This window comes from Arvicola amphibius, chromosome 7, assembly GCF_903992535.2.
Source record: "Arvicola amphibius chromosome 7, mArvAmp1.2, whole genome shotgun sequence".
NCBI classification, from domain to species: Eukaryota; Metazoa; Chordata; class Mammalia; order Rodentia; family Cricetidae; genus Arvicola; species Arvicola amphibius.
Window position 1 is genome coordinate 29,140,385 of NC_052053.1, and position 26,942 is coordinate 29,167,326.

The following is a 26,942-nucleotide window of genomic DNA, read 5'->3' on the forward strand; positions in this document are numbered from 1 at the left end:
ACGGTGGCCCGCGAGGCTCGAGTAGACAACGCGGCGGCGATGTCCGCGAGCCAGGCGAGCGCCGCGGCGGTAGCGGCGGGGCCTCGCGCGTGGCTGGGCGGCCTGGGCTGCGGCCTCCCCGCGGGTCCCTGGAAGCGGGCGCGCGGAGGGCGCGGGAGCAGTGGCGGAGGCCCCGGCGCGTCCTTCTGCCCTGCAGCCTGAGCCCGGGCGGCTGGAGGGCTTCGGCTGCCCGAGGATGGGAATTCTCTTCACCCGGATCTGGAGGCTGTTCAATCACCAGGGTGAGCCTGGGCCGGGCGGGGTGGTCCCCGGCGGCTCGCCTTTGTCTCCCTCCCGCCGTACACCCATTGCTCCGATTTGATCGCGAGCGCCAGAGGTGCCCTGCCCCCCGCCGGGGACCTAAGCACACGACCCGGCCTGCCTCCCTCCCCGACGCCTGCCCGCAGTTGGGTTTGGGCCACACGGGGAGAAAATGGGGTTCTAGGGTGAAGGCTGGGGGCGCTGGCCTTGGGCCTGGCGGCGCCTCCGAGCCCACGGGTTGCAGAATGCGGAAAACTGGAACTCGTGCTCGGCCTGTCCGGTTCGCTTCGGGCGGCTCTCTTGTGGGGGAGGGGAGGGAGGACCCACGCCGCGGAATGGTGCCGGGTGGCTCTCCTTTGCCTCGGTTTTTACTGTGGTAAAGGTCAAGCCTAAGGTCGTTTTCCTTCTTGGGTTGTTAGAGGTGGGTTTGTTTTGGTTTGTGTGTGGGGGGGGGTCTAGTTTAAGTGTTTCACTGAAAGCTTTTAAAATGACACCTCAGGAGACGTTCGTTAGCAGTAGGTAACTAGCAGGTTACTGTTTTAAGTTCGCCTAAGCGCAGACATTGAGGCGGAATGCATAGGGGATTTATTTTAAAAAATATTCACAAGATGAGTTTGTGAAACTGGAGAGAATACAGTTCTAACAACTACATAGTTACTAAAACGAAACGTAGTGCTTTTTAAAAGAAAAAGAAACTCTAGTTGCAATTCATTCCTTCTCAACAACATACTGTTTTCCTCTTGTATAAGCTGGTCGCGTTGTTGCCTTCCCACCCCCCAACCCCGCTTTTTCCAGTTAAAACTTAATGAACGGTGGTGCCTACTCTTTAGTCCTGCCTGCTTCTCCTCCAGGATGCAGCTGGCTTTATAGGAAGACAAGCACTGGGCCTTAGAATCTCCAGTGGGCTCTGCTTTTTTTTTTAATAATAATTTTAAAAAATGATAGTTTGGATAATGGTACTAAATTAAGTGGAAGGATATTCCCATCAGCGCTGGTCAGCAGTGTGTGCGGATGTGTGTGGGGTTGTCAGTTCCTGTGGCTTCACAATTCTGTGGGTCTAGTCTCACCTAGAACAGGAGAAATTTGAGGAGGCTACAGTTTTTGACTATTTAATCTCTAGGTTTGAAGTACTGAAGGTCACATTGTTGTAAAACTGGGGATGTTTTTGTTTGTGTATCCAGTTCTTTGCTCTATAGTCTTGAATCTAGTGAAGCTGGGGTTTCAGTTCTGCTGTGAGGGTTAGGAAATCGTTGTGGGTCAAAGGGTCTCTGGTATTGTCTTCACTTTCATCTGTGAGTCAGTGATAAAACTGTTTCTGTAACTTAAAAATGAATTAGGACTTAGAAAAAAAATACCCAGCAAGTAATAACAGGAATACATTAGTAACACTACAAGTCTTATAGCTTGCATTTTGACTATTATTTGCTGAATGGTTTACTCGTTGTTTGAAAATTATCGGAATAATTAATAGGGCTCAGTTTCTAGAAAATTACCAGCCACTATAGTGAAATTGCAAAGAAATGATTTGTTAAATGGTGTGTCACCACACAGTAACTTTACGGTATTCAATGCTCTGTCTCAGATCCTGGTTGGCATTTTTGGACTTGTGTTGAATGGGACACATTAGTTAGGTGTATCTTTGATGCTTTATTTTGCCAAAGATTCAGGATGCATGTCTATATTATTTTCATAGACTCACCTGGAAAGGGTCTCTGGGTAATTGCAGAGTTCATTATGTTGATGAACGGAGAAGCATAGCACTCTGGCTCTGTCCAGAAGGAAGAGCAGTGGGCGCGGCGATAGAGAACTGCCTACCGCTCAACCTAGAAAAACCAGAGGTTCTATGTAGTGGCACACAGATTCAGTAGAGCTTGGACTTTAGTCTAGATATTGTAATGTGTTTACATCACTAAAAAAAGTATCTGAAGCTGGGGCGTAGCTCGGTTGGGTAAGTGTCTACTTCACCATCCCCAACCGAGAGATTTGAGGATGTGGTGGTGGGGGGGGGGGTCATCCCAGCACTCAAGATTCCAAAGTAGGAGGATCAGAAGTTTAAGGTTATCCTCAGCTCCCTAATGAATTCAAGGCCATCCTGGGCTACATGAGATTCTGACTCAAAAAAAAAAAAAAAAAGTTTCAGCAATCCTTGAAAGTAGTTAGTGCCCTGGAAAAGAGGAAACAGATTTCCACCAGACAGTTGGCAAGGAAACAAAAAAAGAAATGTCACTGCTTATTGGTCTTTTGAGAAGATGTTCGCACCTTTTTCTTTTTTACTCCGTGTTGACTCAGTGGTTGTGTTGTGACCCTTTAGGTTGTTTAGATGCAGGCTTGCCCTTGATAACTCTGTATGTCTAAAAGGGCTCTTTACCGGTGGTTTGTTAAATACCTTCTTAGCCCCTGTTTGGGGCATCACTTAGTCTAGGTCAGTGTTTCTCATCCTGTGGGTCACAACCTGTCTGGGGTCGAATGACTCTTTCACAGGGGCCACTTAAGGCCATCAGAAAACACAGTTATTTACATTATGATTTATAACAGGAGCAAGATTACAGTTAGGAAGTCACAACGAAAATAATTTTATGGTCAGGGGTCACCGCAACATGTGGAATTGATATTAAAAGGTCGCAATGTTAGGGAGGTTGAGAGTCACTGCTCCTGGTGGTGGGAATAAGTCGGGGAATAAAACAGGCAGATCTCCATGCCTTCATGAAGTGTTTATTGTAGTCTAGGACAGCAGGAGAGAAACTCAGCCTGCCTCTACAGATAAATTAGCAGCTGGTAATATTAGTGACTCTTGCAACACCCGGTTCCAGGTGTTTCATCAGGGTTGGTTAATCTGCCCCAGTTGCGTTACTCTCCAAACTTTCAGCTTTACAAATCCACGTTAGGGCGTTATTTATTTACAGTGATAAGCCTGGACTTTCAAACATGGTTTCAAACGCTCTAGTGCCAGCGTGTTCTCACCATTCCCCACCCCCACTGCATGCACGAGACACACACACACACACACACACACACACGCACGCACACACGAGATGGTGGGTGAAAGAACCTTGCCGAGGCCATGGACTTTCCCTGTTGACAGCCATCTGTTGCCCTTCCTATTAGTTGTCGGGAAGGGAATGGAGTTGTGGAGGAGTGCCGGGAAAGCTGCTCACTCTGCCTACATCTGGTGTTGAGGATCTGTTCCTGGTGTGTTCTCTTTCCAAAGGAGTTCAGGCATGGAGGCAAGAGCTCGCCTAGGAGTCTGCGCCTCATCAGGATGCTGCCCTAAGCTCCAGGTGTACAGAGTGGAGCTTCCTGGAGGGACACTGCAGGAGGAAGTGCCTGTTCTTGGTGACAGTGTGTGCTCTCTGGACAAGCCGATTGTAGCGCACGTACCTTTACCCTTAGTACCTGGCTCTTGCGTGGCGTAGTGATTAGTTTTATCTTCTTACTAGTCTTTTGTTTAATCAGTACTAGATATTTCCTTTGTAAAACTTGCCAACCTCAGTTACTGTGGGATTTCTATCTCCTAGATATTGCGTGTTTTATCGTTTCTTCCCTGCCTTCCTCCCCCCAGCAGTTTCTTAGTAGCAAGTCTCTTCTCCCAGAGCCTCCTCACTGGTCTGTGAATGGCAAGCTTATATTCAGCTTTTAGAAATAAACTTTATGATGCTTTTCAGTCCCCCAAGTTGAATTTTAGTACAAGACAGCTTGATGGACAGTTGCTTTCCTAACCCTTGTTAGCGTCCAGGCCGATCTCTTTGCTCACCGAAAGCTGCCTCACTGCCCGCATGTTTTGCTTTAGGCTCTGCTGGCTGAGGGGGACAGGAATGAGCATGGCAAATGGAGCTTCTACTTGAGCAGCTGTGTCCCAGCTTTTGCTGTTGGGACACAACTTGTCTTCTACACGGTGGTAGTCAGAGATGTGGGTTTAGACAATGCGTAGCTGCCTGGGTATGTCAAAGAAAAGGAAAGAGGAAGGACCATGGACAACCAGAAGCGTTTTTATGATGAAACAGCATTGGCTGGTAAGGTAAAGCGCAGAGCAGACTCCCAGTCCCAGCTGAGAGCAATAGTGTGGTGGTGTTCGGGCTTTCCTGGGTGCAGGAACACTGTGAGAAAGACCTCCTAAATGCAAACTCACACAAAGCAGCAATTGCAGTGACACGGTGTCAAAGAGTTGGAATGGCCAAAGTCTAATTGACACTTGTCCTCAGTAACATTACTTCCTAACATGCTGTATTGTAGGTTCTATGGAGTATTTGATCAGAAGCACACTATGAGACAAAATTCTAGCACTTGCTGACTCCAGGATTGCGTTCTCTGTGGAATGTCGTTAGGGCTGTGGTGAAGAGCATCAGGTGTGAGGGAGTTGATGTGTGTGCGAGCAGGTGCGTGCGAGCAGGCCTGATCTGCTCCTGGATGGAGCGGGGCTAAGCTGGTCTGTGACTGTGGCACTGCCACCTTCAGCCTTCAGCCGCTTACACGGCGCTGACCGGATGCTACGGTTCTCGTCATGACTCACACGCTAGACCTTTGATTAAATGGTCATTATACTTTATTGTAAGCGCATTCCTCCCTAGTAAAGTTGGAAGAGAATTTGGCTTGTGGATGGGAGGCCACATGAGGGTGTGAGCCACTGGATTACAGAGTCTCCCCTGGGTTGCACTGCTGTGTTGCTATTTTTGGCTTGGTTTTGGTTTGGTTTTTACAGTCTGTGGCTCTTTGGAGAGTTTAAGTTTTGCACATGTTTGATTTGAGTTCCTTCTTTTTTTAATATTTATTTATTTATTATGTATACAATATTCTGTCTGGGTGTATGCCTGCAGGCCAGAAGAGGGCACCAGACCTCATTACAGATGGTTGTTAGCCACCATGTGGTTGCTGGGAATTGAACTCAGGACCTTTGGAAGAGCAGGCAATGCTCTTAACCTCTGAGCCATCTCTCCAGCCCCGAGTTCCTTTTTTGTAATGTCACAGCAACCTTTTGTGTTACCTTACATTCCCTTTGTGGCTGTTTTAGACATTTAAGCTGTGTATTTATGTATTTGGGACTTGGGTAGTTTTGTAAAATTAGAAGAGCATTGTCTCCACAGTAGAAATAGTGCTAGCAAAATTAAATAGAAAATCAATGAGATAATCTGGAGATGAGGTATACTGAGCAGCTGTCTAGATTTTAGTGCCAGCCACAAGAGGAATTAGGAGATTTGGATTAAGACATTCCCCTCTGTCACACTCCTTCCTGCCTTTCCCCTGGTTCCCAATGGGGTAACTCCTTTCTCCTGTCTGCTTTATCTGCAGGGGACATAGAAGGCCTCTGACTTTGGGTATTTCCATTGCCTTCTTACCTTTCCTGCTCTGCCTTCACTCAACCCTAACTTTTGCCTGTTAGGACGTCTATCATTTTCTATCTTGTAGACTATAAAATGATGGTTTTCTTTGCCGGATAGATCTAATGTGTGGCTGATTGTTTTTTCCATCCTGGATAGTCTTAACCTGCTAAAAGCTTTCTGTTATGTCTCCTGATCTGGGTTCTTACAACGCATCATCCACCATATGCTCCAACCCCTTGGTTTCTTTATTTCTAGGTACTCTGGCCTTTATTTAGACGGTATCCTGAGAAAATGAAATTCTTATGCTACCAGCCTCTTCTGCCCTCTGCCTTGCCTTAGCATCTGTTACCGCTTGGTGGTTTTGTTCATTGTTCTTGCCTCACTTGTCCTGTTCAGCACGTGTCTAGGTGTGACCCCCCCTTTCCCATGTGGCCAGGTGTGACCCCCGCCCCCCAAAACTTTACTTTTTTTTTTTTGATGTAGATAATCCTTTCTAGGCACTAAGAAAAACAGTGGTTTTAGAATCGGGCTGTAAGTCCCTGATGGCCTAGCTAAAGATCACAAAACCAACAAAGAACCACAACGGCTGTGCAATCAGAGTGAGTTCTGACATGAAGCTGCTATTTCAGGGAACCAGATAGTTTTCCTGCCAGTGTCTCCTCCTAGTCAATGTATCTTTTAAAGCTCAATTTAGAATTTCATTACTGACATTTTTTAAATGATTCTTTTTTATTCAAGGATCATACTACATTTAACAGTAAGCTGGCTCTCATTTCAGCTACGTTTTCCCTAGTGACCAACCAAAATGATACCAAGGAGACCCTCTTTAAAACTCAGATTTATCTTCAGAGGTTAAAGGATTCAACATCATTGGGAATGTAAAACTCGATAGATACCTCAGGCTCTCTCTGGAAGCAAGTAGGCAGAAAAGCAGCAGGCTTTTGAAGAGTGCTGGCACCGCCAAAGTGTGCGCTCATAACCTCCTTAGGTGATTAAGGGCTGTGCAAAATAGATAATGTGCTTATCATTCGTGGGCACATTGTTTACACATACATGCGTGCTGAAGTCATTCTTTATAGTTATGGACCATAGATTCTTGTATTTTGTATTACTTTTGGATCAGTGCTATTTATTTTGTAATGTTTTTAAAACATTATTTCTTCAGAGTACCCAAAATCTGTCCAAATTTTGTCCTGTAGCTAATCATGGGGTAGTACAAAATGTATTTCTTAGTTAGGATAGAGCTGATATTTTAGAAAGGCTCTAGTTTGTATTAGAACTGAGTCTTACTCTGCTGCCATTGGCCTAGGGGATGCTGTGTAAACTGTGCTAGCCTGGAACTCAGCTGCCATGCCCCTGGAATGCTGTGGTTAGAGAGGTGTGCCACCACAGTCCAAGAAGGCTCCACCATAAAGTCAGGATTCAACTAGGAATTGTCTTTTTGTTTTAATACTTTTGTAGGCTCTTGTATTAACAGAACTGAAGAAAGCATACATCATCAAATGTGTAATGCCTACTTTTCTAAGGGAAAAGTAAGATTAGGCAGTCTGTGCTAGTTAGATGTGCACCTGGAAGAGGGGTGTCCTAGCTGCTGTGCTGAATTTCCTGATTCTGATGCAGATGCGACCTCTCTGGGAAGCAGCGTTCGGGCCATGATGTCTGTAACAGACTTGGCTGGAGTTCCCTACATCTCAAGAGTTTTATGATTTTAATTCAACCATAAAATATGCTTTTCCTCAGAGGAAATTGGTCACTTTTTCTTTATTATAAAAACACAAAATTGTTTTTAAAAATCTAAAATTGGTAAGTCTCAGAAACAACAGTTAGGTTGGCTGTGAGTGACTCTTGAGTGTTGGGCGAGGGTGAGGGAGCCTGTCCTTGTTAGCTAGTTGGATTTGTTTTGTTTTTAAAGATGGTGCCTTACCATGTTGCCTGGTCCAGCCTAGAACTTGTGATCTTCCTGTTAGCCTTCCAAGGTGCTTGTCTAGTTCCTGGCTTGTCAGGCTCGTTTGAAGCATTTATCTTTATTGTACTTGCTGGTGTTCTTCTGGGGTACTCATTTTTGTGTTGCTTTCTCTGAGTTTGTCTACTCTCAGATGGTAGCCGGGCTGAGCTTGTGGACTCAGGAGATGGAAACCCACTAGAGTGCTATCAGTTGGTGTAGTCTGGTGACTTTTCATAGCATGCTTTAGATAAATATATTGACCCTTCGCCTTTAAAAAGTGTCGATCACTTTGTCCATGAGCCTGTGCCTTCACCCTAGTCATCTCCAAGTATGAGATGTAATAGGCCTAGGTCTTCAAAGGATGCTGAGAAACTATGTGATGGAGGGTCATCATGTCACTTGAGGACTCCAGAGGTGCTAAGCTGCCTGTGGTTGACTTGTTAAACTGGATTGAGTTCAATTTCTCTATTACTTGATGCTGTACCTTTTATGACATGGGCACCTATATATTAGGATCCCCCATCTGGAGTAAATGGTAATGATCTGTAAAATGCCTGAGAATAGTAAAGATCTCCTTACTCTCATGTTAGAATCCTCAACATTGTTTCTTCATAGCATGAATATTAATTTAGTGCTTATTAAATACCTACCTTTTGCCAGGCAGAATTATAGTTACCAGGAATATAAATATTGTGTTCCATGTGTTTGAAGGATACCTGATTAAGCTTAGATTTGTGCACATACAAATAATTATAGGTGCTTTGCTGTAGCTCTGGTAGAATGGTAGAATGAAAACCCAAACCATACAAAATTAAGAGTTCACTAGATAAAGAATTAAAGAGAACTAGAGAGAAAAGAAAAACAAGGCACAAGAGACGGAGAAAATTTAGGAACTGTGATGCCCCAGAAGCAAGGGTGAGTCCCTGCCACTGTAGCTGGCAGGCCTCACAGTTGTTCGCCACAGCAGTGCTGTGGGCAAGTGCACTCGTCACTTAGTTACCCACAGAGAGGCTGCTGCTCCATCTCCTTTTCCGCACTCCACATGGACATACCCAAGGGATGCCTGAACTTTCACAGATGGAGCTTCAGTGATGGTGACAGACTTTAGTCATTTCTAATTGTGATCACATTTGGGGATACTTTGCTGAGCATAGACTTTTATAGGCTGAGAGAACAGTGCTTCCGACTACCTGGAGAGGTTGTTGGAAGGTGGGAGGTCTCTGTAGAGTGAGGAGAGGCAGAGAAAGTGAGCTTAACCACACTTCTTGCTTGCTGGAATATTCTTTGGATTCTAAGAAAGTTTGAAAGTGCTGTGTGCCGACTTCTGTGACATTACAAAGAGAAGTGAAGTAGGGGAGTGTGTGAGTGTTGTAAGTCACTGTTGGTTTGTTTATTTCAGAGCACAAAGTTATCATTGTTGGGCTGGATAATGCGGGGAAAACCACCATCCTTTACCAGTTGTAAGTATTAACTGCTTAAAAGTTTAATCTTGTTGTTTCTGGTTACTCTTTCTTCTTTTGTGATATTCAGTCAATGAAATCAATGAAAAATTATGTGGCTCCAAGGAGACTCACCATAAGCCGGGAACCAGACTTAAACAACTGTTTGTGGTGAGCCAGAAATTTACATGACATCTGACATGCTCATTGTTTGTATTGAGCATCTAACTTTTAGAAAACAGGAAAATAGTGGATTATAACAGTTTGCCGAAACGATCTGTAATATTCTGAAACCATTATTTATTTTGAGCTCATAGAAAAAGGACACTTGGGTATGAAATAAAGAAGTCATGCTGATTTGTCCCTTGATGTAAACCTGAGATGAGCGAGCTTCCTCACTGATTTTGTGAACTTTTCCCCTCCTAGTTCCATGAATGAAGTTGTACATACATCCCCCACAATAGGAAGTAACGTGGAAGAGATCGTGGTTAATAATACCCGTTTCCTGATGTGGGATATTGGTGGTCAAGAGTCTCTTCGTTCTTCCTGGAACACTTACTATACTAACACTGAGGTAACATTCTCAATGCTGTCGCTTACACAGTCATTCTGAGTCCTTGAGAAGCTTTCGGATTTGAGTCATTACAGTCCTTTAAAAACAGGACAGTACTTTGACTTTAGAGTGTAAGCATTGTCTGCTATGCTTGACTCTAGTTGTCTTCCATTCCTTGTCTCAAATCCTTGACTGTATATTCACTGTTAGGTCTCTATAGGGAGAATGGGTGGTTGATCGATTGGGTTGTTTGAAGTAGTTTATTTTATAATGACTTACATCTCATGATTTCTGATTGCTTTTCTTCTCACTATATGTGGCTAAGTGGAAGAAATCCTAGCCAAGTGAAGGGCTCTTCTGTGGTTTGAGTCCTAGCCAGCTTTTGCTGTGTATCTTCTTTTATTCAGTGCAGTTACACTTAAAGATACCTCTTGATTATAAAGCATTTAGACATAATCATATGCTTTTATTTACATGTTAATGTTCCAAGAGAAAAATTGAAACCTATGATACATTCATCATGTAGGCCTATAAATTGAAAGGTCGCACCAGTGGTTTTTGTGGTGTGGATGAGAAGATCTTAAAAATATTCTATACATATGTAAAGATGATATTCAAATCATTAGTGATGCTACTAAGTGTCTCTCATGGTCTGGCCCCAGCTTCCATTAGCATTCCATTGTATTTGGAGGAAATGGATGTATGGCTTATAAAGGTATATGTAATGCCCCCATATAGATTGCTCCAGGTGTTAAATTGTGTTAGCTTTGAAAAGGGTTTATTAAAATACTATTTGTTAGAATGAGTATCACAATAATAAAGTCTTCTGCCAGAAAGCTATCAAATGAAATCTTACAGTTGGTGGAAACTGAAGAGCAAAAAGGCTAAGAATCACAATGGTTTATTTGGAAATTATTACCAAGTTCTAAAAATTAAAAAAATGTGTTTTAGTAACAGGCAATGTGAGCATTGTACGTACAGTAACCACACATTTGCTCTGCTACCCTCTTGCCTCCTGATGCTCTTAGAGTTGGGAGGGCAGTGGGGTCTCATTGTCTGTTCAGCACAGGTTGTGTTTGCATAGCAGTGCCCTGGATATAAGGAAGCTTTTGTTTTTAGATGCCAGTTAATACTTTCAGTGTGTTCTAGCAACTTAGATGTAGGACTTTAAGTGTTTGGGTTTTGTTTGTTTTAAATTACATTGTAGTGTAAATACAGGGATATAGGCCCATTAGTATTTATGTAGTGATTTAGAAAAAAGTGTTTGCGTCATATTCTTTGTTTTCCTTAAAAATGTGTAAGCGTGCTGGGCGCCAGTGGTGCGCTTGGAAGGCAGAGACAGGTGGATCTCTGAGTTTGAGGCTAGTCTGGTCTGTTTCCGGGATAGGCTCCAAAGCTACACAGAAACCCTGTCTCAAAAAAAAAAATGCATCCCTGGGTGTCTTACATTACAGAAGATTTTAGTGTCTTGATATTAGAATCATGTAATTAAATAAGTATCTTATTTTGTAAAAGTACAAAATAAGTACCTTGGATTTTCAAATACCAAATTCTCCAAGTCACTAATGATTTTTTGGTAATTATTTTAGTTTGTAATAGTTGTTGTGGACAGCACAGACAGAGAGAGGATTTCTGTAACTAGAGAAGAGCTCTACAAAATGCTAGCCCATGAGGTAAGTGCTGTGGTTGTAAGTGGGGGGATGGGCTTTGTATTACATTTGATTTGCTCTTTACAGTTCCTCATAAGGATTATTTCATTTTTAAAAAATATTAATCTCTTGGTCATGTTTGCATGTCATTCCTGCTTTGTGATTATGATACTTCCCAAATTTGAAGTATGTCTGGAAGCAGGAGAAAGATGGTGCAGGCAATCATAGATTGATATTTAACTTTGATAAATCTAATTTAGATGCTTCACTGAGCAAAAGGAATTTCTACAAGTAGTTTTCCTTTTCTGTGTGGGTAGATTATTCATACAGTGGATTATCATTTGATAGCTTGACAGGTATATCGCAAGTCCCTGGATGTATAACAGTTCTTGAGTGTTCTCTGTTATCAAACTAATATTTAAACTTAGTTGCTCTAATGAAATTATATCACTAGCTTATTATGCTAAGTCCCGCTAGTAGGATTTTGAAGTCAAAATTTAAATAATTTTACTACTGTAGTCAAAATTTAAGTAAGTTAGGGCTGTGCATATAGGTCACTGGTAGAGTGCTGGCATCCATGAGGTCCAGGCCTTGACTGGTCACAAACTTAGAGATTTCATTTGCCTCTGCCTCAAAGCTTTGAAACCACCACATGTAACCAGAGACTTTGAGTCTCTGCAGGACACTCCCTAATACAAACAAAGAAATCTCCTTTCTTTACCTACTGAGGCCAACAGCAACAGTAATCTGAATATGAGAAATGTTTAAAAGGCAGTTTGACAGGCACATCAGTCATTTAAAGAAAACAATAACAGTGCAGCCCTTCCTCCCCCGCTTCCCCCCTTGGGCTTGTGATCTTCCCTGACATGGGCTTTTTTCTGACAGTACTAGTGAGTTTTCACCTGTACAATGAGCCTTAAATTCAGTTGTAAAACAATGGGTTATATACCTAACAGTCATGCCACTATTACACCCATACACACACATTTACCTTGGGATCCATAGCCAACCATGATTCCTAGTGACAGCCCTTCCCCAAGCAGCCTGTGAGGTACCTTCTAGCACTATGAAAGCAGCCAGCCATCAAGAATAAGCCCTTTAACAACTCCTTTTGTCTTCATATCCCGTAGCTAGAGTATGTGTTGTCTTCAGCAGTATGGCCTCTAGCTAGTTTTGGCCTGCAACCTAGAGCAGTAGATATCTTTAAGTTTGTGAGGCCTCAGGGCCTCCCTAACTGACAACTCATTAAGAGGTATTGGGATTTTTGCCCAACAACCTTATGACTTATAAACCTACCCCACTCCTGTACTTAGTTTCTTTTCCTGTTCCTGAAATAAAACTACTCCGATAAAAGTAGCTTTCAGGAGAATAGATTTGTTTTAGATTAACAGTTCTAGAAGGACATAGTCATGGTGGGGAAGACATAGCAGCAGGCAGGAGCAGGAGGCTGACTGGTCACATGGCACCCACATTCAAGAAGTAAAATCAGCAGAGAGTGGACTGTGTTACACAGTTTCAGGGTCTACCTCTGAAACTTCAAGGCCTACCTCTAGTAACTTAGTTCCTTCAGCAAGGTTCTGTTAGCTTCCCAAATAGCATCACTAGTTGGGAACCAAGTGTCTGCACATAAGAGCTTGTAGGCAGCATTTCAAATTCAAACCACAACAGAGAACCTTGTTTAAAACTGTAGTCTTCACTGTGCTTTTACACATCTGTAGAACAAGTGTTATGTAATAAAATCTTTACAAATCATAGACAGGATCTATGAAAAACACCATAGTAAGTGCCAGTTGATCTTGGATGCCTGAAGGGGAACTAAAAAGGAAGCATTAGCAGAATGCAGTACGGCATGAAAAGATCTCGTCACATCTGTCAGTTTCATTGGCAAATGTAGTGAGGAGCAGTGGGCTGTGGTTCCTGCTGCCCAGCTCCCAGCCGCCTGGCTAGTTTATGCCCCGAAATAACACACAAATTGTATTCTCTTAAACATTGCCTGGCTCATTAGCTCTAGCCTCTTAGCTAACTCTCATATTTTTCTTAACCCATTTCTAATAATGTGTGTAGCACCACGAGGGGTGGCTTACTGGGAAGATTCTAGCCTATGTCCATCTTGGGTCGGAGTTTCATTGCATCTGTCTCAGAGAGGAGAGGCATGATTGACTAACTTCCCTTCTTCCCAGCATTCTGTTCTGTCTATTCCACCCACCTAAGGGCTGGCCTATCAAATGGGCCAAGGCCGTTTCTTTATTAACCAATGAAATCAATTCAAACAGAAGACCCTCCCACATCAGGCAAAAGATGTTGAGAACAGCATAGATGGGAGACATTGCCCTTTACTCCTCTATGCTTTGAAAACGAGTTACCATGAACCATCCCTACTTCTTTGCCTGTGTTATTGCTGCCACTTCATGGCTGCTCCATGTTTCTTAAACACTAGCAGTCTTAACAGGAGTGGCTTGCATTACTCAACTTGACTTAGGGTCAAGTGGGGAGCAGAGTGCTTTCATCAGAATATTTTCATTATGCTTGCCTGCTGTGTCTGGCACTGGAGTCAGCTCTTGGTTCTGACATGCTTTAGGCCATCATTGTGCCTTTGCTTTTTATATCAGCCAAACCTGCGTGCTGAAAAAAAAAAAAAAAAAAAAAAAAGAAACTCTGCTAGGCAGTTTCTACTCCCGGTGTGCTTTTATATGTATACACTAGAGCTATAATTGCCCACCCCAACGCAAGCTTATCACTTGACTGTTTTATTACTTTAAGTCTTCTATAAACTGCTGCTCCAGTTTAAGTCATCTAGAAATGTAATAGTACATTTGGCTTTCTGGGGTTTGTTTTTTTTTGGAATTGCAGTTTACCACATTTGTCTTTTGGAGTAGCCTCGGCAGATCACCTTTGCCCTTCTCTCCTTCCCTCTTGATTGCTTTACCACTTTACAAATCTGGTCTACATGCCAGTCTTCATTTAGATTACCTGAAGCCTGACTAACTTCATAAAGATCACGTCCCACCATAGGGTTTAGCATAGGACACCAACTGTTGTACCAAAGTTCACATGATAAATTTATTGACTTACTTATAGGAGTATGGGTAAAGGATTACTTAAAGGAACATGGCCAACACAGAGGCAGTATTACCCAAAAGTCCATACTGTGCTGGTTGACTTCATGACAACAGCATTCCTGGAACTCCTTTCAACTTGCAAATAGCTCTGGTGATCCAGAGAGTCTCTTTTCCCTAATAGTCATTACTAGCTTATAACTTGGGGAAGAAGCCTTTTTGTGTATATGTCTTGTAAGTTACAGGAGCTTCCTGAGACTTGTGAGTTGTTTACTTTCTCATTCTTAAAAAGTGTCTCCTTCCAGGATAAAATATTCCAATTGGGAGGAAATTGTAACAACAGTTTTTATTTCATAATTTGGTAAGGCCTAAGAAAACTGGGATACTTAAAATGAAGCTGTATGTTACTATTTATTCAATGATTTCTTTTGAGTTTTGCTTTACAGATTTTGTTTCAGGTCCATTTTCAAGAGTTTAAGAAATGTGATAAAAAGTGGTTTTTGTAAATTAAGAATACACATTTTGTTTTAGTGATTATGGTAGTTTGAATGAAAATGGACCCATAGGCTCATAGAGAGTTGCACTATTAGGAGGTGTGACCTTTTGGAGTAGGTGTGGCTTGTTGGAGCAAGTGTCACTGGCGGTGAGCTTTGAGGTTTCAAATGCTCAAACCAGACCCCGTGTCATTTCCTGCTGCCTAAGGATTCATGTATAGAACTCAGAGCCTTACCTCTCCAGCACCATGTTTGTCTGCATGCCACCATGCTTCCCATCATGACAGTGGATTAGACCTCTGAACTATAAGCCAACCACAATTAAGGATTTTCATTTACAAGAGTTTCTGTAGTCATGGTGTCTCTTCACAGCAATAAATACCCTAACCAAGACAGGGATCATGGCTTCCAATGTCTTTTTTTCTGTTGGGGACTCAAATTCTGGCATTCATATCAAACATTTTAGGGTTTAAAAAAAATACATCTTGGGAGGCTGGAGAGAATGATGGCTCAGCAGTTAAGAGCTCTGACTGCTCTTCCAGAGAACCAGGGTTCTCTTCCCAGCACCCACATGGCAGTTCACAACTGTAACTCCAAGATCTGACACCTTCACACAGACATACATGCAGGCAATACACCAATGCAAATAAATTATTATAAATAATACAGCCTGTCATTCATCGTTCATTCACTTACAAAGTTCTGTTTTCTAGTTTGGAAGATAAGTAAGCCGTAAAAGAGGCAGAAAATGAAAGATTTTTTTGGGATTTTATAAAGAGACAAAACATTCTTTATTTCAGAGTGGAGTTTTATAGAGACTTTACAAGGGAAAACACATGCATATGCTGTTTCTTGGATGTATGTTTATCTTTAGCAGGAAGCTTCTGAATATAACAACTATTCTTGAATGGGCTGTATAATAGGTACAAATATTATTTAGACTTCTTCCTAGGAGAAGATAAAAAGGAGACTGAGTAGGGAGATAGGGAGCCGCTTAAAGATGGTATTGGAAGCACAGTAGCGTCCTGGTAGGCTGGAGCAGAGTCAGTGGTAGATCTCTGACGGGTGACAAATGGGTGAAAAAAATGAATGCACAGAAATGGAATTAGTTAATTGTTTCATAGCTACAGTTACACAGTCTGTTTTTTAGGGTTTCTTTGTGTAACCCTGACTGTCTAGAAATCATTCTGTAAATTAGGCTGGCCTTGAATTCCGCCTGCCTGCACCTCCCAAGTTCTGGGATTAAAGGCATGTGACTCTGCAGTGCATTCTAAAACATGGGGCTCCAAGAACAGCTTCTCAAGGCTTCATCTTACAAGAAATCTTAAAACTTAGCTGGCTTCTTAGAGCCCAACCCCTATTGGGATGCCTTGCTCAGCCTTGATGTAGGGGGAAAGGACTTGGTCCTGTCTCAATGTGCCAGGCTTTCTTGACTCCCAAATGCATGGGAGGCCTTACCCCTTCAGTGGAGTAGTTAGGGGGGATGGGTTGTGGGTGAGCAGGAACTGTGTTTGGTATGTGAAATGAATAAAAAAACAAGTATTAAACTCTGAATATAATTATAGTAGGAAAGCTGCTTGTTTGTTTCCTGACTACCTGGCAGCTCAGATCCAAAATAATCACAAAACTAATTATTTAAATCATTGCTTGGCCCATTAGCTCTAGCTTTCTTATTGGCTAACTCTTACATCTTAATTTAACACATCTCCATTCATCTGTGCATCACCATGAGGTCGTGGCCTACCAGCAAAGTTTCAGCGCGTCTTTCTCCAGCTATGGCTTCTTCCTGACTCTGCCTTCTTCCTTCCAGCATTGTTTAGTTTCCCTGCCTAACTAAGTTCTGTCCTGCTATAGGTCCAAAGTAGTTTCTTTATTCATTAATGGTATTCACAGCATAAAGAGGGGGATCCCACATCATAGTTAATTTTAAAATAGTTTCAGACAGCAAAATCTAAAATTTCTTTGACTCAAATTCTAGAAGTTGTCTTCCCAAACGAAGCTTTGTGGAACAAAGTGATGATACTGGTCTACGACAGAGAAGTAGATGCTCGCGTTTGCTACTGTTCTCGTGACTAACAGATGTCTTAGAAAATTTTCTTTCTGTATGGGCTGTTGGGACCCAGGTCCCACCTGTGCCTGACAAGTACTCTGCCACTGAGTTATATCCCCAGTCTTTAAAAATCATGTTTGGTTTTGCCAGTGTCTCATTAAGCTACTCAGGCTGACTTGGAATAAGCAGTGAGCATGCCTTAGCCTCCCAGTATTTGTGAGATTATGGGCCTGCACCATCAGGCCTGGGAATTTCACATTCTTGAGATCAGATGTGTAATTTGTATAGTAGAGAACATTTATTAGCTTATGAACAAAACGTTACCATTGTTTACCCTAAATTGATAGTTTACAAATACATTTTAATAAATAGCTTTTAATCCAATATGCTTTCTATTATTGTCATAGTATGTTTGGTCTTGAGGTTATATAATAAAAAGCATAGATTTTCCAACCTTTTAAATATTTAAAAAGGTAAAATACCTGTTTTATGACTGCTGTTTTTGTGATCATTTAAGTAATCAAGGCCATTGATGCCAGCCTGAGGTGCAGGAGATTCTCCTAAAGTTTGAGTTTTGAGATCTAGAAAGGGAATTACAGTTTTAGTTTAGAGACCCTTTCTATTTACTTTTATTGTTCTGTTTGGTGTGTGTGTATGTGTGTTCCCATGCTGGGGAGGCCTTATGTTGCTGTCAGGTGTTTTAAATTCATCTCCACCTTTATAGAGGCAATCACTAGCTGGGCATGCCTGGCTCTGCAGCTTTCTCTGAGGAGTCCTCAGCTCCGCCTCCCGCTCACACGAGGATTATCGGCAGCCACCATCATGTCCATCACCGAGTTCTGCACTCTGGCCCTCATGCTTACTACACAGCGGGCACTCTACAGCAGAGCCAGCTCTCAATTTTTATGGTTCTAAATTTTATTTTTATGGTTTTAAGTTTTATTACTAAGAATGATGGCTTTAAATTACTATAAAATGGTACAGAATATGCTTCCTAACTTGAGCCAGTACTTATCAGAATTTTTTATATTGAGCATGTCATCATTAGCAAACCTAGCCTGTATGAAAGAGTTAAATGTACACTAGCAAGAGATATCAAAACTTCTAGATCATAGAATAGAAATTAAATCCCATGGAAAGTCTGTCTGCTTATTAACTCAGCCACATAACCACTTATCAATAATAGTCAATTTTCGTTTAGGATAAGATTTTCAAAAATTATATCTTTAGTAATTACTATGTATGTTTAGATCTTTGGACCAAACTATGTCTAAAACTAAATATGCAGTCTTAAAACCAGCAACCTGTGTTCTTGTCTAACATTATCAGGCAACTCTACCCTGCAGAGGGCACTACACGCACACACAGTGTTTCCAAACCGAGAATTTAGCCTTACATGATGCGTAGATTGATTTATATATAGTGTTCAGATGATGCCAGCTACTTGCAGCGTGGTCATTTTCTGAGGAGTTCATGCTCTTGTGGAACGCTGGCTGTGAAAGGCTTGCCTAGGAGAGGAAGAAAAGGGATGCTGCATAAAGAAAGCATCTGGGACAGTGTTGCGATAAGGCTGTCCCAGCTGTCCAGAGAGTGGACAGCCTGCTAACTGGAGAGCTGAGGTGTGAGTGGTGGTGCCCACTAGAGCCCAAGAAGGAAGATGATGAGTTAAAGTCAGCCTAGACTGCATAGCAAGACCACAAAACCATGAGTGACTTTACATGTATTAGAATATATAGCCAATATTAATAAAGCAGAAAATGAAATCTGGAAAAGTAAAGGGGCAGAGTTTTGGTACAATAAAAGGATGGCTTGGAGTTTGTTGGTTGTTGCTGTTGTGTTTCTTGTGCTTGAAAATACAGTGTTAAGCACGTAGGGCCATAAAGTATGTCATTTAAGACTAAACAGTTGGCACTGAGGATCTACCAGGTAGGTCAGTTGGTCAGATGTCTGCTGCTCAAGCATGTGAATCTGAGTTTGATTTCCACAGCAGGCACAGCAGCACGTGCTGCTCCCGTGCTGGGCTGGGGGCACAGGATTGCTGGGCTCTGGCCAGCCGGTCCAAGCAAATCCTGAGAGGTCCCGTTTCCAAAATGAAGCATCTAACACTTACCTCTTGCCTCTATAGATCTGCACATACAGTGCATAAACTACACCTACAGACACACATAACTGAGAAATATGTAAATCCATACACAGATCGTTTATTTCTGTCAATCTATAAGATGTAGAATGTTTAAATTCTAGATGAGTTGGGGTGCCTGTGAGAAAAAAAATATAATTTTAAAAAAGATAGTCCAGATTGCTAAAATTATGAAAAATAACCAACTAAACTGAAAATACATGGGGAAATGTACTAGCCTTTATTTTATTTGCTTTTGCAGGATCTAAGAAAAGCCGGATTGCTGATTTTTGCCAATAAACAAGATGTTAAAGAATGCATGACGGTAGCAGAGATCTCTCAGTTTTTGAAGCTAACGTCTATAAAAGACCACCAGTGGCATATCCAAGCATGCTGCGCTCTTACTGGCGAGGGGTAAGATCTCATGAGTATCATATCTGGCTCAGAAATATGAATGTCTATCAAATCACAAAATCTGTAAGGGAGTCAGTCTCTGTAATCAGAGACTTTGGATGACTGTATTAAGAGATGCAGCACAGATAATACATGTATGAACTAACAGGTCGGAATATAGATTCTACAGTTACTTTAGCAGCATAGAGAAATAAGAGCATCACTGGAACTGGAAAAGCCAGAAAGTACCTTTTCTACCCGGGGGGGGATTAGGAGTGAAAATGGAGCAGTATGACACGAAAGTCCTTATTTCTGGAGCCAAGGGTATTGGGAGGTAGTATGATTTGCCTAGGCTTGTTACCCGAGCTGGAGGTATTTAAGAAGTAGTAGTAAACTATGTCAGATGTGTGGTCAAGGACCAGCAAAATGGAAAAAGTACTGTTGAATTCAACAGTGAATGAGTGGACTCAATCTGTGTATTGGGAAAGCGGGCAAAAGGAAGTCGGTGGTAATTTAAAGAGGAAGTGAATTTTAGAATAGCATCTGAAAGTCCTTTTAAAAAAATTTTCTGTGTATGTGTGCACCATGTCCATGCATTAACCCCTAAAGGTTAGAGGGCACTGGATTGCACAGACACTGAGAACAATAAATGGGACCTCCTGAAATGTAAAGCAAAGGACACAGTCAACAAGACAAAATGGCAGCCTGCAGAATGAAAAAAGATCTTCACAAACCCCACATCAGACAGAGGACTCATCTCTAAAATATACAAAGAAGCTGGTCATCAAAAGAACAAATAATCAAAAAAAAAAAAAGAGGTACAGACCTAAACAGAACCCTCAACAGAGGAATCTAAAATGGCTGAAAGGCACTTAAGGAAATGCTCAAGTTCCTTAGCCATCAGAGAAATGCAAATCAAAACAACTCTGAGATTCCATCTTACACCTGTAAGAATGGCCAAGAGCAAAAACACTGGTGACAACTTATGCTGGGGAGGATGTGGGGTGAAGGGAACACTTCTGCGTTGCTGATGGGAACACACACTGGTACAGCCCCTTCGGATATCAGTATTGAGATTTCTCAGAAAATTAGGAAACAACCTTCCTCAAGACCCAGTAATACCACTTTTGGGTATCTATCCAAAGGATGCTCAATCGTGCCGCAAAAGACATGTGTTCAGCTATGTTCATGGCAGCATTGTTTGTAAAAGCCAGAACTTGGCCACAACCTAGATGCCTGCCCCTTAACTGAAGAATGGATAAGGAAAATGTGGTATATTTACACAATGGCATACTACACAGTGGAAAAAAAATGACATCTTGAAATTTGCAGGCAAATGGATCGAGCTAGAAAACATACTGAGGTAACCCAGACCCAGAAAGACAAATATCATATGTACTCATAAGTAGCTTTTAGACATAAAGCAAAGAAAAACCAGCCTACAATTCAAAATCCCAGAGAACCTAGACAACAAGAGGACTCTAAGAGATACATGGATCTAAAACTACATGGGAAGTAGAAAAAGACAAGATCTCCTGAGTAAATTGGAAGTTTGGGGATCATGAAAGAGGATACAAGGGTAGTGGGGAGGAAGGGAGAGGAGTGGAGAAAAATATTTAGCTCAGTAAAAGCAAAATAATTTTAAAAAGCATTGGATTCCGTGAAACTGGTGTTACAGGCAGTTGTAGCCTATAATGTGTGGTTGCTGGGAACCACACTTGGGGCCTTGCAGGAGCAGCACAAGCTCTGAGCTGCTGAGTCACCTCTGCGGCCCAGCTGGAAACTGGGTGTGGCAAGGGAAGGAAGGAAATTGGGTGAAAAGCCTAAGGGAAGAGTATTTTTACTACTTTTCAAAGGTCTGGAAATTTGTATCTATTCACAGAAAGGCACTTGAGATTATGAAAAGCGGTCTTGAGTGTGGGGCAGAAACGTAGAGTACCAATAAATGAAATAGCTAAAGTGACGTTTTTTTTGGGTGCCATTTTGATTCAGTTGGTTGAAGATCATGGTATGGAGCATGGCCTTACTTGACCTTGCTAGGATTTCTAGTGTACCCTGGGAAGGACTGCAGTCTGACTGTTGGGAAGATTAAAATGGCTGTTATGAACTGAATACAGTCTGTCATTTTTCTAGTTAATTGAATACAGTGTCGTTTTTCTAGTTAACTGCTGTCCATTTCACAGTTTGAAATCATTATTGTGCACTGTTCTCTGTCAGCTTAAAAGTGGGAGTCTAATGGAGAAAAGTAGTCGCTCACAAAGCCACCAGTTTGCTTTGTTGTTTTGTGTATTCTTTTATATTTTTACATTTATACTTGATAAAAAATGAGTTTAAAGAAAAGCTGAAATAGGAACTGGAGAGATGGCTCGGTGATTAAGAGCATACTGCTCTTGCAGAGATCAGGGTTCTGTTCCCGGCATGTCAGGTGTCTCATGACTGTCTGTGGCTCCAACTCCATGGGGTGTGACATTCCCTCTTTGCTTCTCTGGGCACCTGCACACATGTGTGCGCACATACACGTAAGTAATAACAGACTTCAAAGGTTACTGTAACGGTTTTATGTCTGGAAAGCTGACTAAGAATGCTGCGACAGTGTGGCCTTGCTGTAGAGTCACTGATTCCTTCTTGCTAGGCATTCAGTTTCTCTTGGCACAAGGAGAATCCTTTTCTGTAGTTCAAAAATTAGTTCAGTTACTTGGTCAATAAAAAGTAAAAATGATATACTTTACTGCCTCAGATATTTTATAGTTATGGATATATACTTTCTATTCAGAACTTTATTATATAGTTATGTACATATACTTTGTATTCAGAACTTTGTTATATGTTTAGTATAGTATCCCATTATTTTATTTATGCCATGAACAATTTTTTATGTTGAGTATATTTTGAAAGGGAAGATTTCACCGTTATATGAGTATTCTAAAATTTTTTGGGTTTTGCTGATTCTAGACATTCAAATTTTACTCTTTCCTATTAAATGCTTCGTTGAATAGTCTTATACAAAAATCTGCTTACTGTCTGATTTTGTTTTTAGGATACATTGCACTCTGTGCTTGTTTTTCTAAATATGTGTGTGTGTGTGTGTGTGTGTGTGTTTATATAACAACTGTTGATTCTATGGGCATCGGTCATGCGAGTTCCCTGTACGTTAAACACTGTTCTGAGCATTAAGCTGAAAGTGAACTTGAGGCCGTGTGGCCTGGTGAGTGAGTCTTCACCAGCGTCTCCTGGACTGATTGCTGCGGCACTCACAGCTTACTCTTCAGAGCAGTGAAGTTCGCTAGCCTCTAACTTCCTAGTTCAGAATTTAATCACATCATTTTTGTTGTCTTACAGATTATGCCAAGGTCTTGAGTGGATGATGTCACGGCTGAAGATCAGATGATCTCTACTGACCTTTTCTCACGGACTCTGCATCCACAAAGTACTGGACTTTACCTGAGAGCTGGGAAAAAAAAAAAACCCCAACGGTTCAGATATATTTATAATAAACTGATTTAAGAATTTTTCTATAAGAAAAAGACCACTTATTTGAAAACAAGGAGGAAATGTCACTACCCAGTGTGCTCTCAATTCCTTCCAAAATGCTTCAAAGCTGTGACGGATTTTCTCATGATGGATCCTCCCAGGATATGAATAGCTGTGGCGAGTAACACGAGAGGAAGACGTTTGAATTAAAAGCTTTATTGTCAGCGTGACTTGCCCACCCCACCCCAAGTTGAATGTTCCCTTCTCATTACATTGAATCAACTACAAATCAGCACAGATACTGTTTCCAGTTTTTAAAAATGTAATATTATGGAAAGTATTTTGCTTAAAGTTGAATATGTATTGTGTATATACCTCAAGTTCAGTTTAATGGCTTTGTGTTCTAAAGCAAATAACACAACTAATAACCTTACCCTAGTGTCATTTTGTAGTTAGCGCTGTGTTCTTTGTACTGTCCTAACAAGCCAGCCCTGACCCAGAATTATTGAGCTGCTGCTTTTTAAAAAAAAAAAAAAAAAAAGAAAAGGTGGGGGAAAAGCTTGCCGTTGTATACCAGCTTTTGTTGTCAGTAACAGATGGGAAAACGCAGCGCAAGTAAGTGGAGTGTCCGCTGGACTCCTGGCCAGCTGTGCGGGGCAGAACTGCACAGTGAGCGAACCTTATGCCAGCTCAGCTACTAGTCAGTCAATCATAAATTGTGATTAAAACTATCAGGTAATTTTTAATTGGATATCATGGTGTGAAATGGGTTTATCCAGAGGTAACATTCTATAAATAGAATTCTAACTGCAGCCTTTTTAGGTATTAAATATACAACAAACCTCCAAATGAATTTGAGTGTAAACATAAGGCAGTTTTCAGTGAACATTGATAAATTTCTCAGTTTGCAGGTTTTCTTACATGTTCTTCCCCTGCATAAAATACCTTGCTTAATAAGAAGTCCAAATACTGAGTTCTTTCAAGAATTTGATTGAAAATTTGGCATTGGCATGTTACATTATTTATATTAGAAGTGATTTGACCCAAAACAACTTTTATATTTCCAATTTTTTAAATTTATCTAAAAGTTGACGGTATTTCTGTCATGACTATACACTAAATTTTCATGTGTTTTAACATATGCTTGGTGACTCTATATGCCTTTTGTGGCCTAGAAATTTGAAATGGTCAAAACTCAAAATTTAAGGCTGAATATTCAAAAAAAAACCATTTAATTAGTTTTAGTCTCAGATTTAAAAATTTCCTAAAGATTTTGGTAAGAAATAGATGTCCACATTGTACACATTGATGAAAGTTTAAAAAATCTCAGTAAAGTGTTAAAGACACTTAGCGTCTAACCCATGGGGCTCAGATGAGCGTTGACGGGTGCCATGTGGAGATCTGCTGTCGGCTCTCGGGGTCTACTGTCTGCGCTCCTGCACCTAGAAGTCTGCCTCCAGCCACTGGGCTCTGTGTGCTGACTTCCACGCACACATTCTCATACTTTCTCAAACTTACTTTCTAGTTTTGTCAAAGGGAAATAGCATCTAGTGTGGCCCCATCCATCCCTCCCAAGCCCGGACCTACAGCTTTTTAGCTTTCTATATTCTAATTGGAATGATCGTGTGCATAGTTGCCGGGTTGCTTTTGCATCAATTCGGCACATACTGGCGTGGCCAAGGTATGGGCTAAAATTTATTCTTGATTGGATGTTTAAAGTGTTTACTCCATTGTTAATGTTGGTGTAGTATAGTCAGTTATTGACCTGTTATAAGAAAGCATACTTTACCACTTTTACAAAATTGGAGGTTTTGGGGTTTTTTTTTTTAGCCTTTTTAATCTAAGTATCAAACAATGTGATGCCTGTGTACTTGTACATAAAAGCAAAATTATGACTGAGTAAAAAGATTTAATATATAGAAATATCAAAACAGTCAAGCAGTATTAGGCCTGAATATGGTGGAGCGGCCCTTGTGCCATGCTGGTAGTTACATGTCGTGGGGCAGAACTCAGCAGGTCCTGGTGACTCCTGGGTGTGAGCAGACATCATTAACCTCGCTGTGCTCAGCTTTGAAAAGAACAAAGATTTATACCTCTGTACATGTGGATAGATTTTAGTGTCCTGTTTTGATACTAATTTAAAAAGTTGTTTAACTTCTCTTGATATCTTGGTAAAAATGGCCATAAGATAAATCATTTGAATATATTTGATTTTGTCATAAAATGTATAAAATGTGTGTTTCCCATTATATTGAGAGTTTTATTTTAAAAGCTCAGTTTCCCTTATATTTCTAGCACCCCTTGGCCATCATGGTAGAATACTGAGAAGGCAAGTGGGCGGGGCAGCGGGGAATGAGTGTTCATTTTCTTGTGATGTTTTGCCTTAATAAACAGGTGCATTAGCGCTGCTGATTGGCATTTTGAATGCAGGTGGTAAACCTAGTCTTACGTAATGTGGCATGACAGAGAAGGAATAAGAGTTGCTTTCCTGGCCTTGAGGAAGTGCCTGTAGGTAGTCACAGGAAGTCACTGCTAAGTGCGGGGAGCTTGAGGACAGGCAGGAGTCCCTAAGGTGTCTTTTCCTTTTGTCTGAGTGTGTAGTATTAAGTTGCCGAGAAGAGGGATGGTGTTGGTCCTCTCTTCCAGGCACTTTATATTTCTCGCTGTAGCTACAGCAATCACATACAGTACAGACAACCTCAATCTGTTTATATTAGTGTAAATAGGAAAATCAGACAGCTGTCTAGTTTTCTCTGCAGGCATTTTAAGAATGCATCTGTAGTCTGTTCTATGTTAATGGGGGTAACAGCACATCCTAGATCATATGTGATCTTTGGGATCTTCTAATTGCCCTTGGTATCCTGGTACCAGTCTCATTTTCCAGACAATGTAGAGAGGGTTTCTTTACATAACATACTTGACTACATCTGTTCTCCAAACACAATGTTCAGTTTCTTGTTCAGGAGCAACTTCCATACTTGGCTAGCCCTTGCTGTCCTGGTGTTTGCTCACCACCAATGAAGGTGGCTCTTTTTCCTCTAGCGGTATTCTAAATGTTGCCCATAACCATTATTTCCAGACCAGTAGGCTTTCAGTAAACCACTTTAGTTCTGTCTGCCCTCCCGCCAGTGACTTGACTCACTGCTCTGGACCTTTGCCTCATCAGAGATTCTATCAGGAGGCTAGATTCAGATTATCGTATATAGATACCAGTAGAAGAATCATCTGTTATTCTAGATTTAATTATACTTAATATTAACTTCTTATGCTGACAGCTAAATTCAGAAAGACAAGAAAAATACATAATTTCTGGTCCTTGATCTACGCAAATTAGGACCAAAGGCCATTGTCACATTCGCATTATCCTCAGCAACAAGAATGGTGATGTTTTCGAGAACCAGTTCAGCCAGCATAAGATGGAAAACGACAAAATAAAACTGTAATTAGGTTTGAGCCTGAAGACAGCTGAAAATGCCCTCCATTCCATCTTCTTCATTGTTGATGTTTGTTTAAATAGCAAAGATCAGCATTAAATGTCTAAAGGAATTTGTAATTTGAGACCTAGTGTTAAAAAGTAAACTTGCTGAAACGAGCTTTAAAAGCAAAATAAGCAATACGTGGTGACGTAAGTCTGTAATTCCAACATTCAAGAACAAGAGACAGGATTGCTGGCAGTACTAGGTCAGCTTGGGCTAGTATCAGCCACCAAGACTACATAGCAAGAGACTGTCAAGAAGGAAGGAAGAAAAACAGCAATCAGCCATTCTGTGTTTCTGTAGAATCGGATGTAGTAGAAAATAAAGCTGCAGGATGCTACTGAAAACGCATGTGCTGCGTTCCTCAGAGCAGGTGCAGTCGTGAAGCCCCCGCCGGAAGAGTAAGAGAAAGCAGAGTTTAGCACTCTGGGTGCTTAAGAAGTGAAATTGGGAAGAAATATAACAGGATACAGTTGGGCTAATTATGCAATAGTTCATCTTTTTCAATTCTCTAACTCTGTACTGTTCCTAAAATGGAAGGGTGAATCTCTCTGGTGTTGCCTGCTCTGTGTGGATCTTTCTTTGGTAGCGATTTCTCATAGTGTGTATTTAAGAAGTGCCTGACATTGATTTGTGTTGATTTCTAAGTCCATGTAATAAATGATACATGTTTTCTATGGCA

The 26,942-nt window shown here is 41.4% G+C and overlaps 1 protein-coding gene across 2 annotated transcripts; it reads left to right on the forward strand.

The window, feature by feature from the left end:
- Arl5a (ADP ribosylation factor like GTPase 5A) lies at positions 1-26,942 on the forward strand. Of its 2 annotated transcripts, none has more exons than XM_038335719.1 (6): positions 1-281; positions 8,960-9,020; positions 9,426-9,573; positions 11,142-11,225; positions 19,183-19,334; positions 22,653-26,942. In XM_038335719.1, the coding sequence occupies exons 1-6, from the start codon at positions 236-238 to the stop codon at positions 22,699-22,701; spliced, it is 540 nt and encodes a 179-aa protein (XP_038191647.1). In that variant the 5' UTR covers positions 1-235; the 3' UTR covers positions 22,702-26,942. The 2 variants fall into 2 exon arrangements, with proteins under 2 accessions (XP_038191647.1, XP_038191648.1); XM_038335720.1 differs by lacking the exon at positions 1-281 and adding an exon at positions 425-721.

Bases quoted from the DNA above. Each gene is read 5' to 3' on its own strand.
- Arl5a (XM_038335719.1), top strand. From the start codon at position 236: ATGGGAATTCTCTTCACCCGGATCTGGAGGCTGTTCAATCACCAGG. The intron at 282-8,959 runs GTGAGCCTGGGC...TGTTTATTTCAG, and splicing joins GAGGCTGTTCAATCACCAGG to AGCACAAAGTTATCATTGTT. The intron at 19,335-22,652 runs GTAAGATCTCAT...GTTGTCTTACAG, and splicing joins TGCGCTCTTACTGGCGAGGG to ATTATGCCAAGGTCTTGAGT.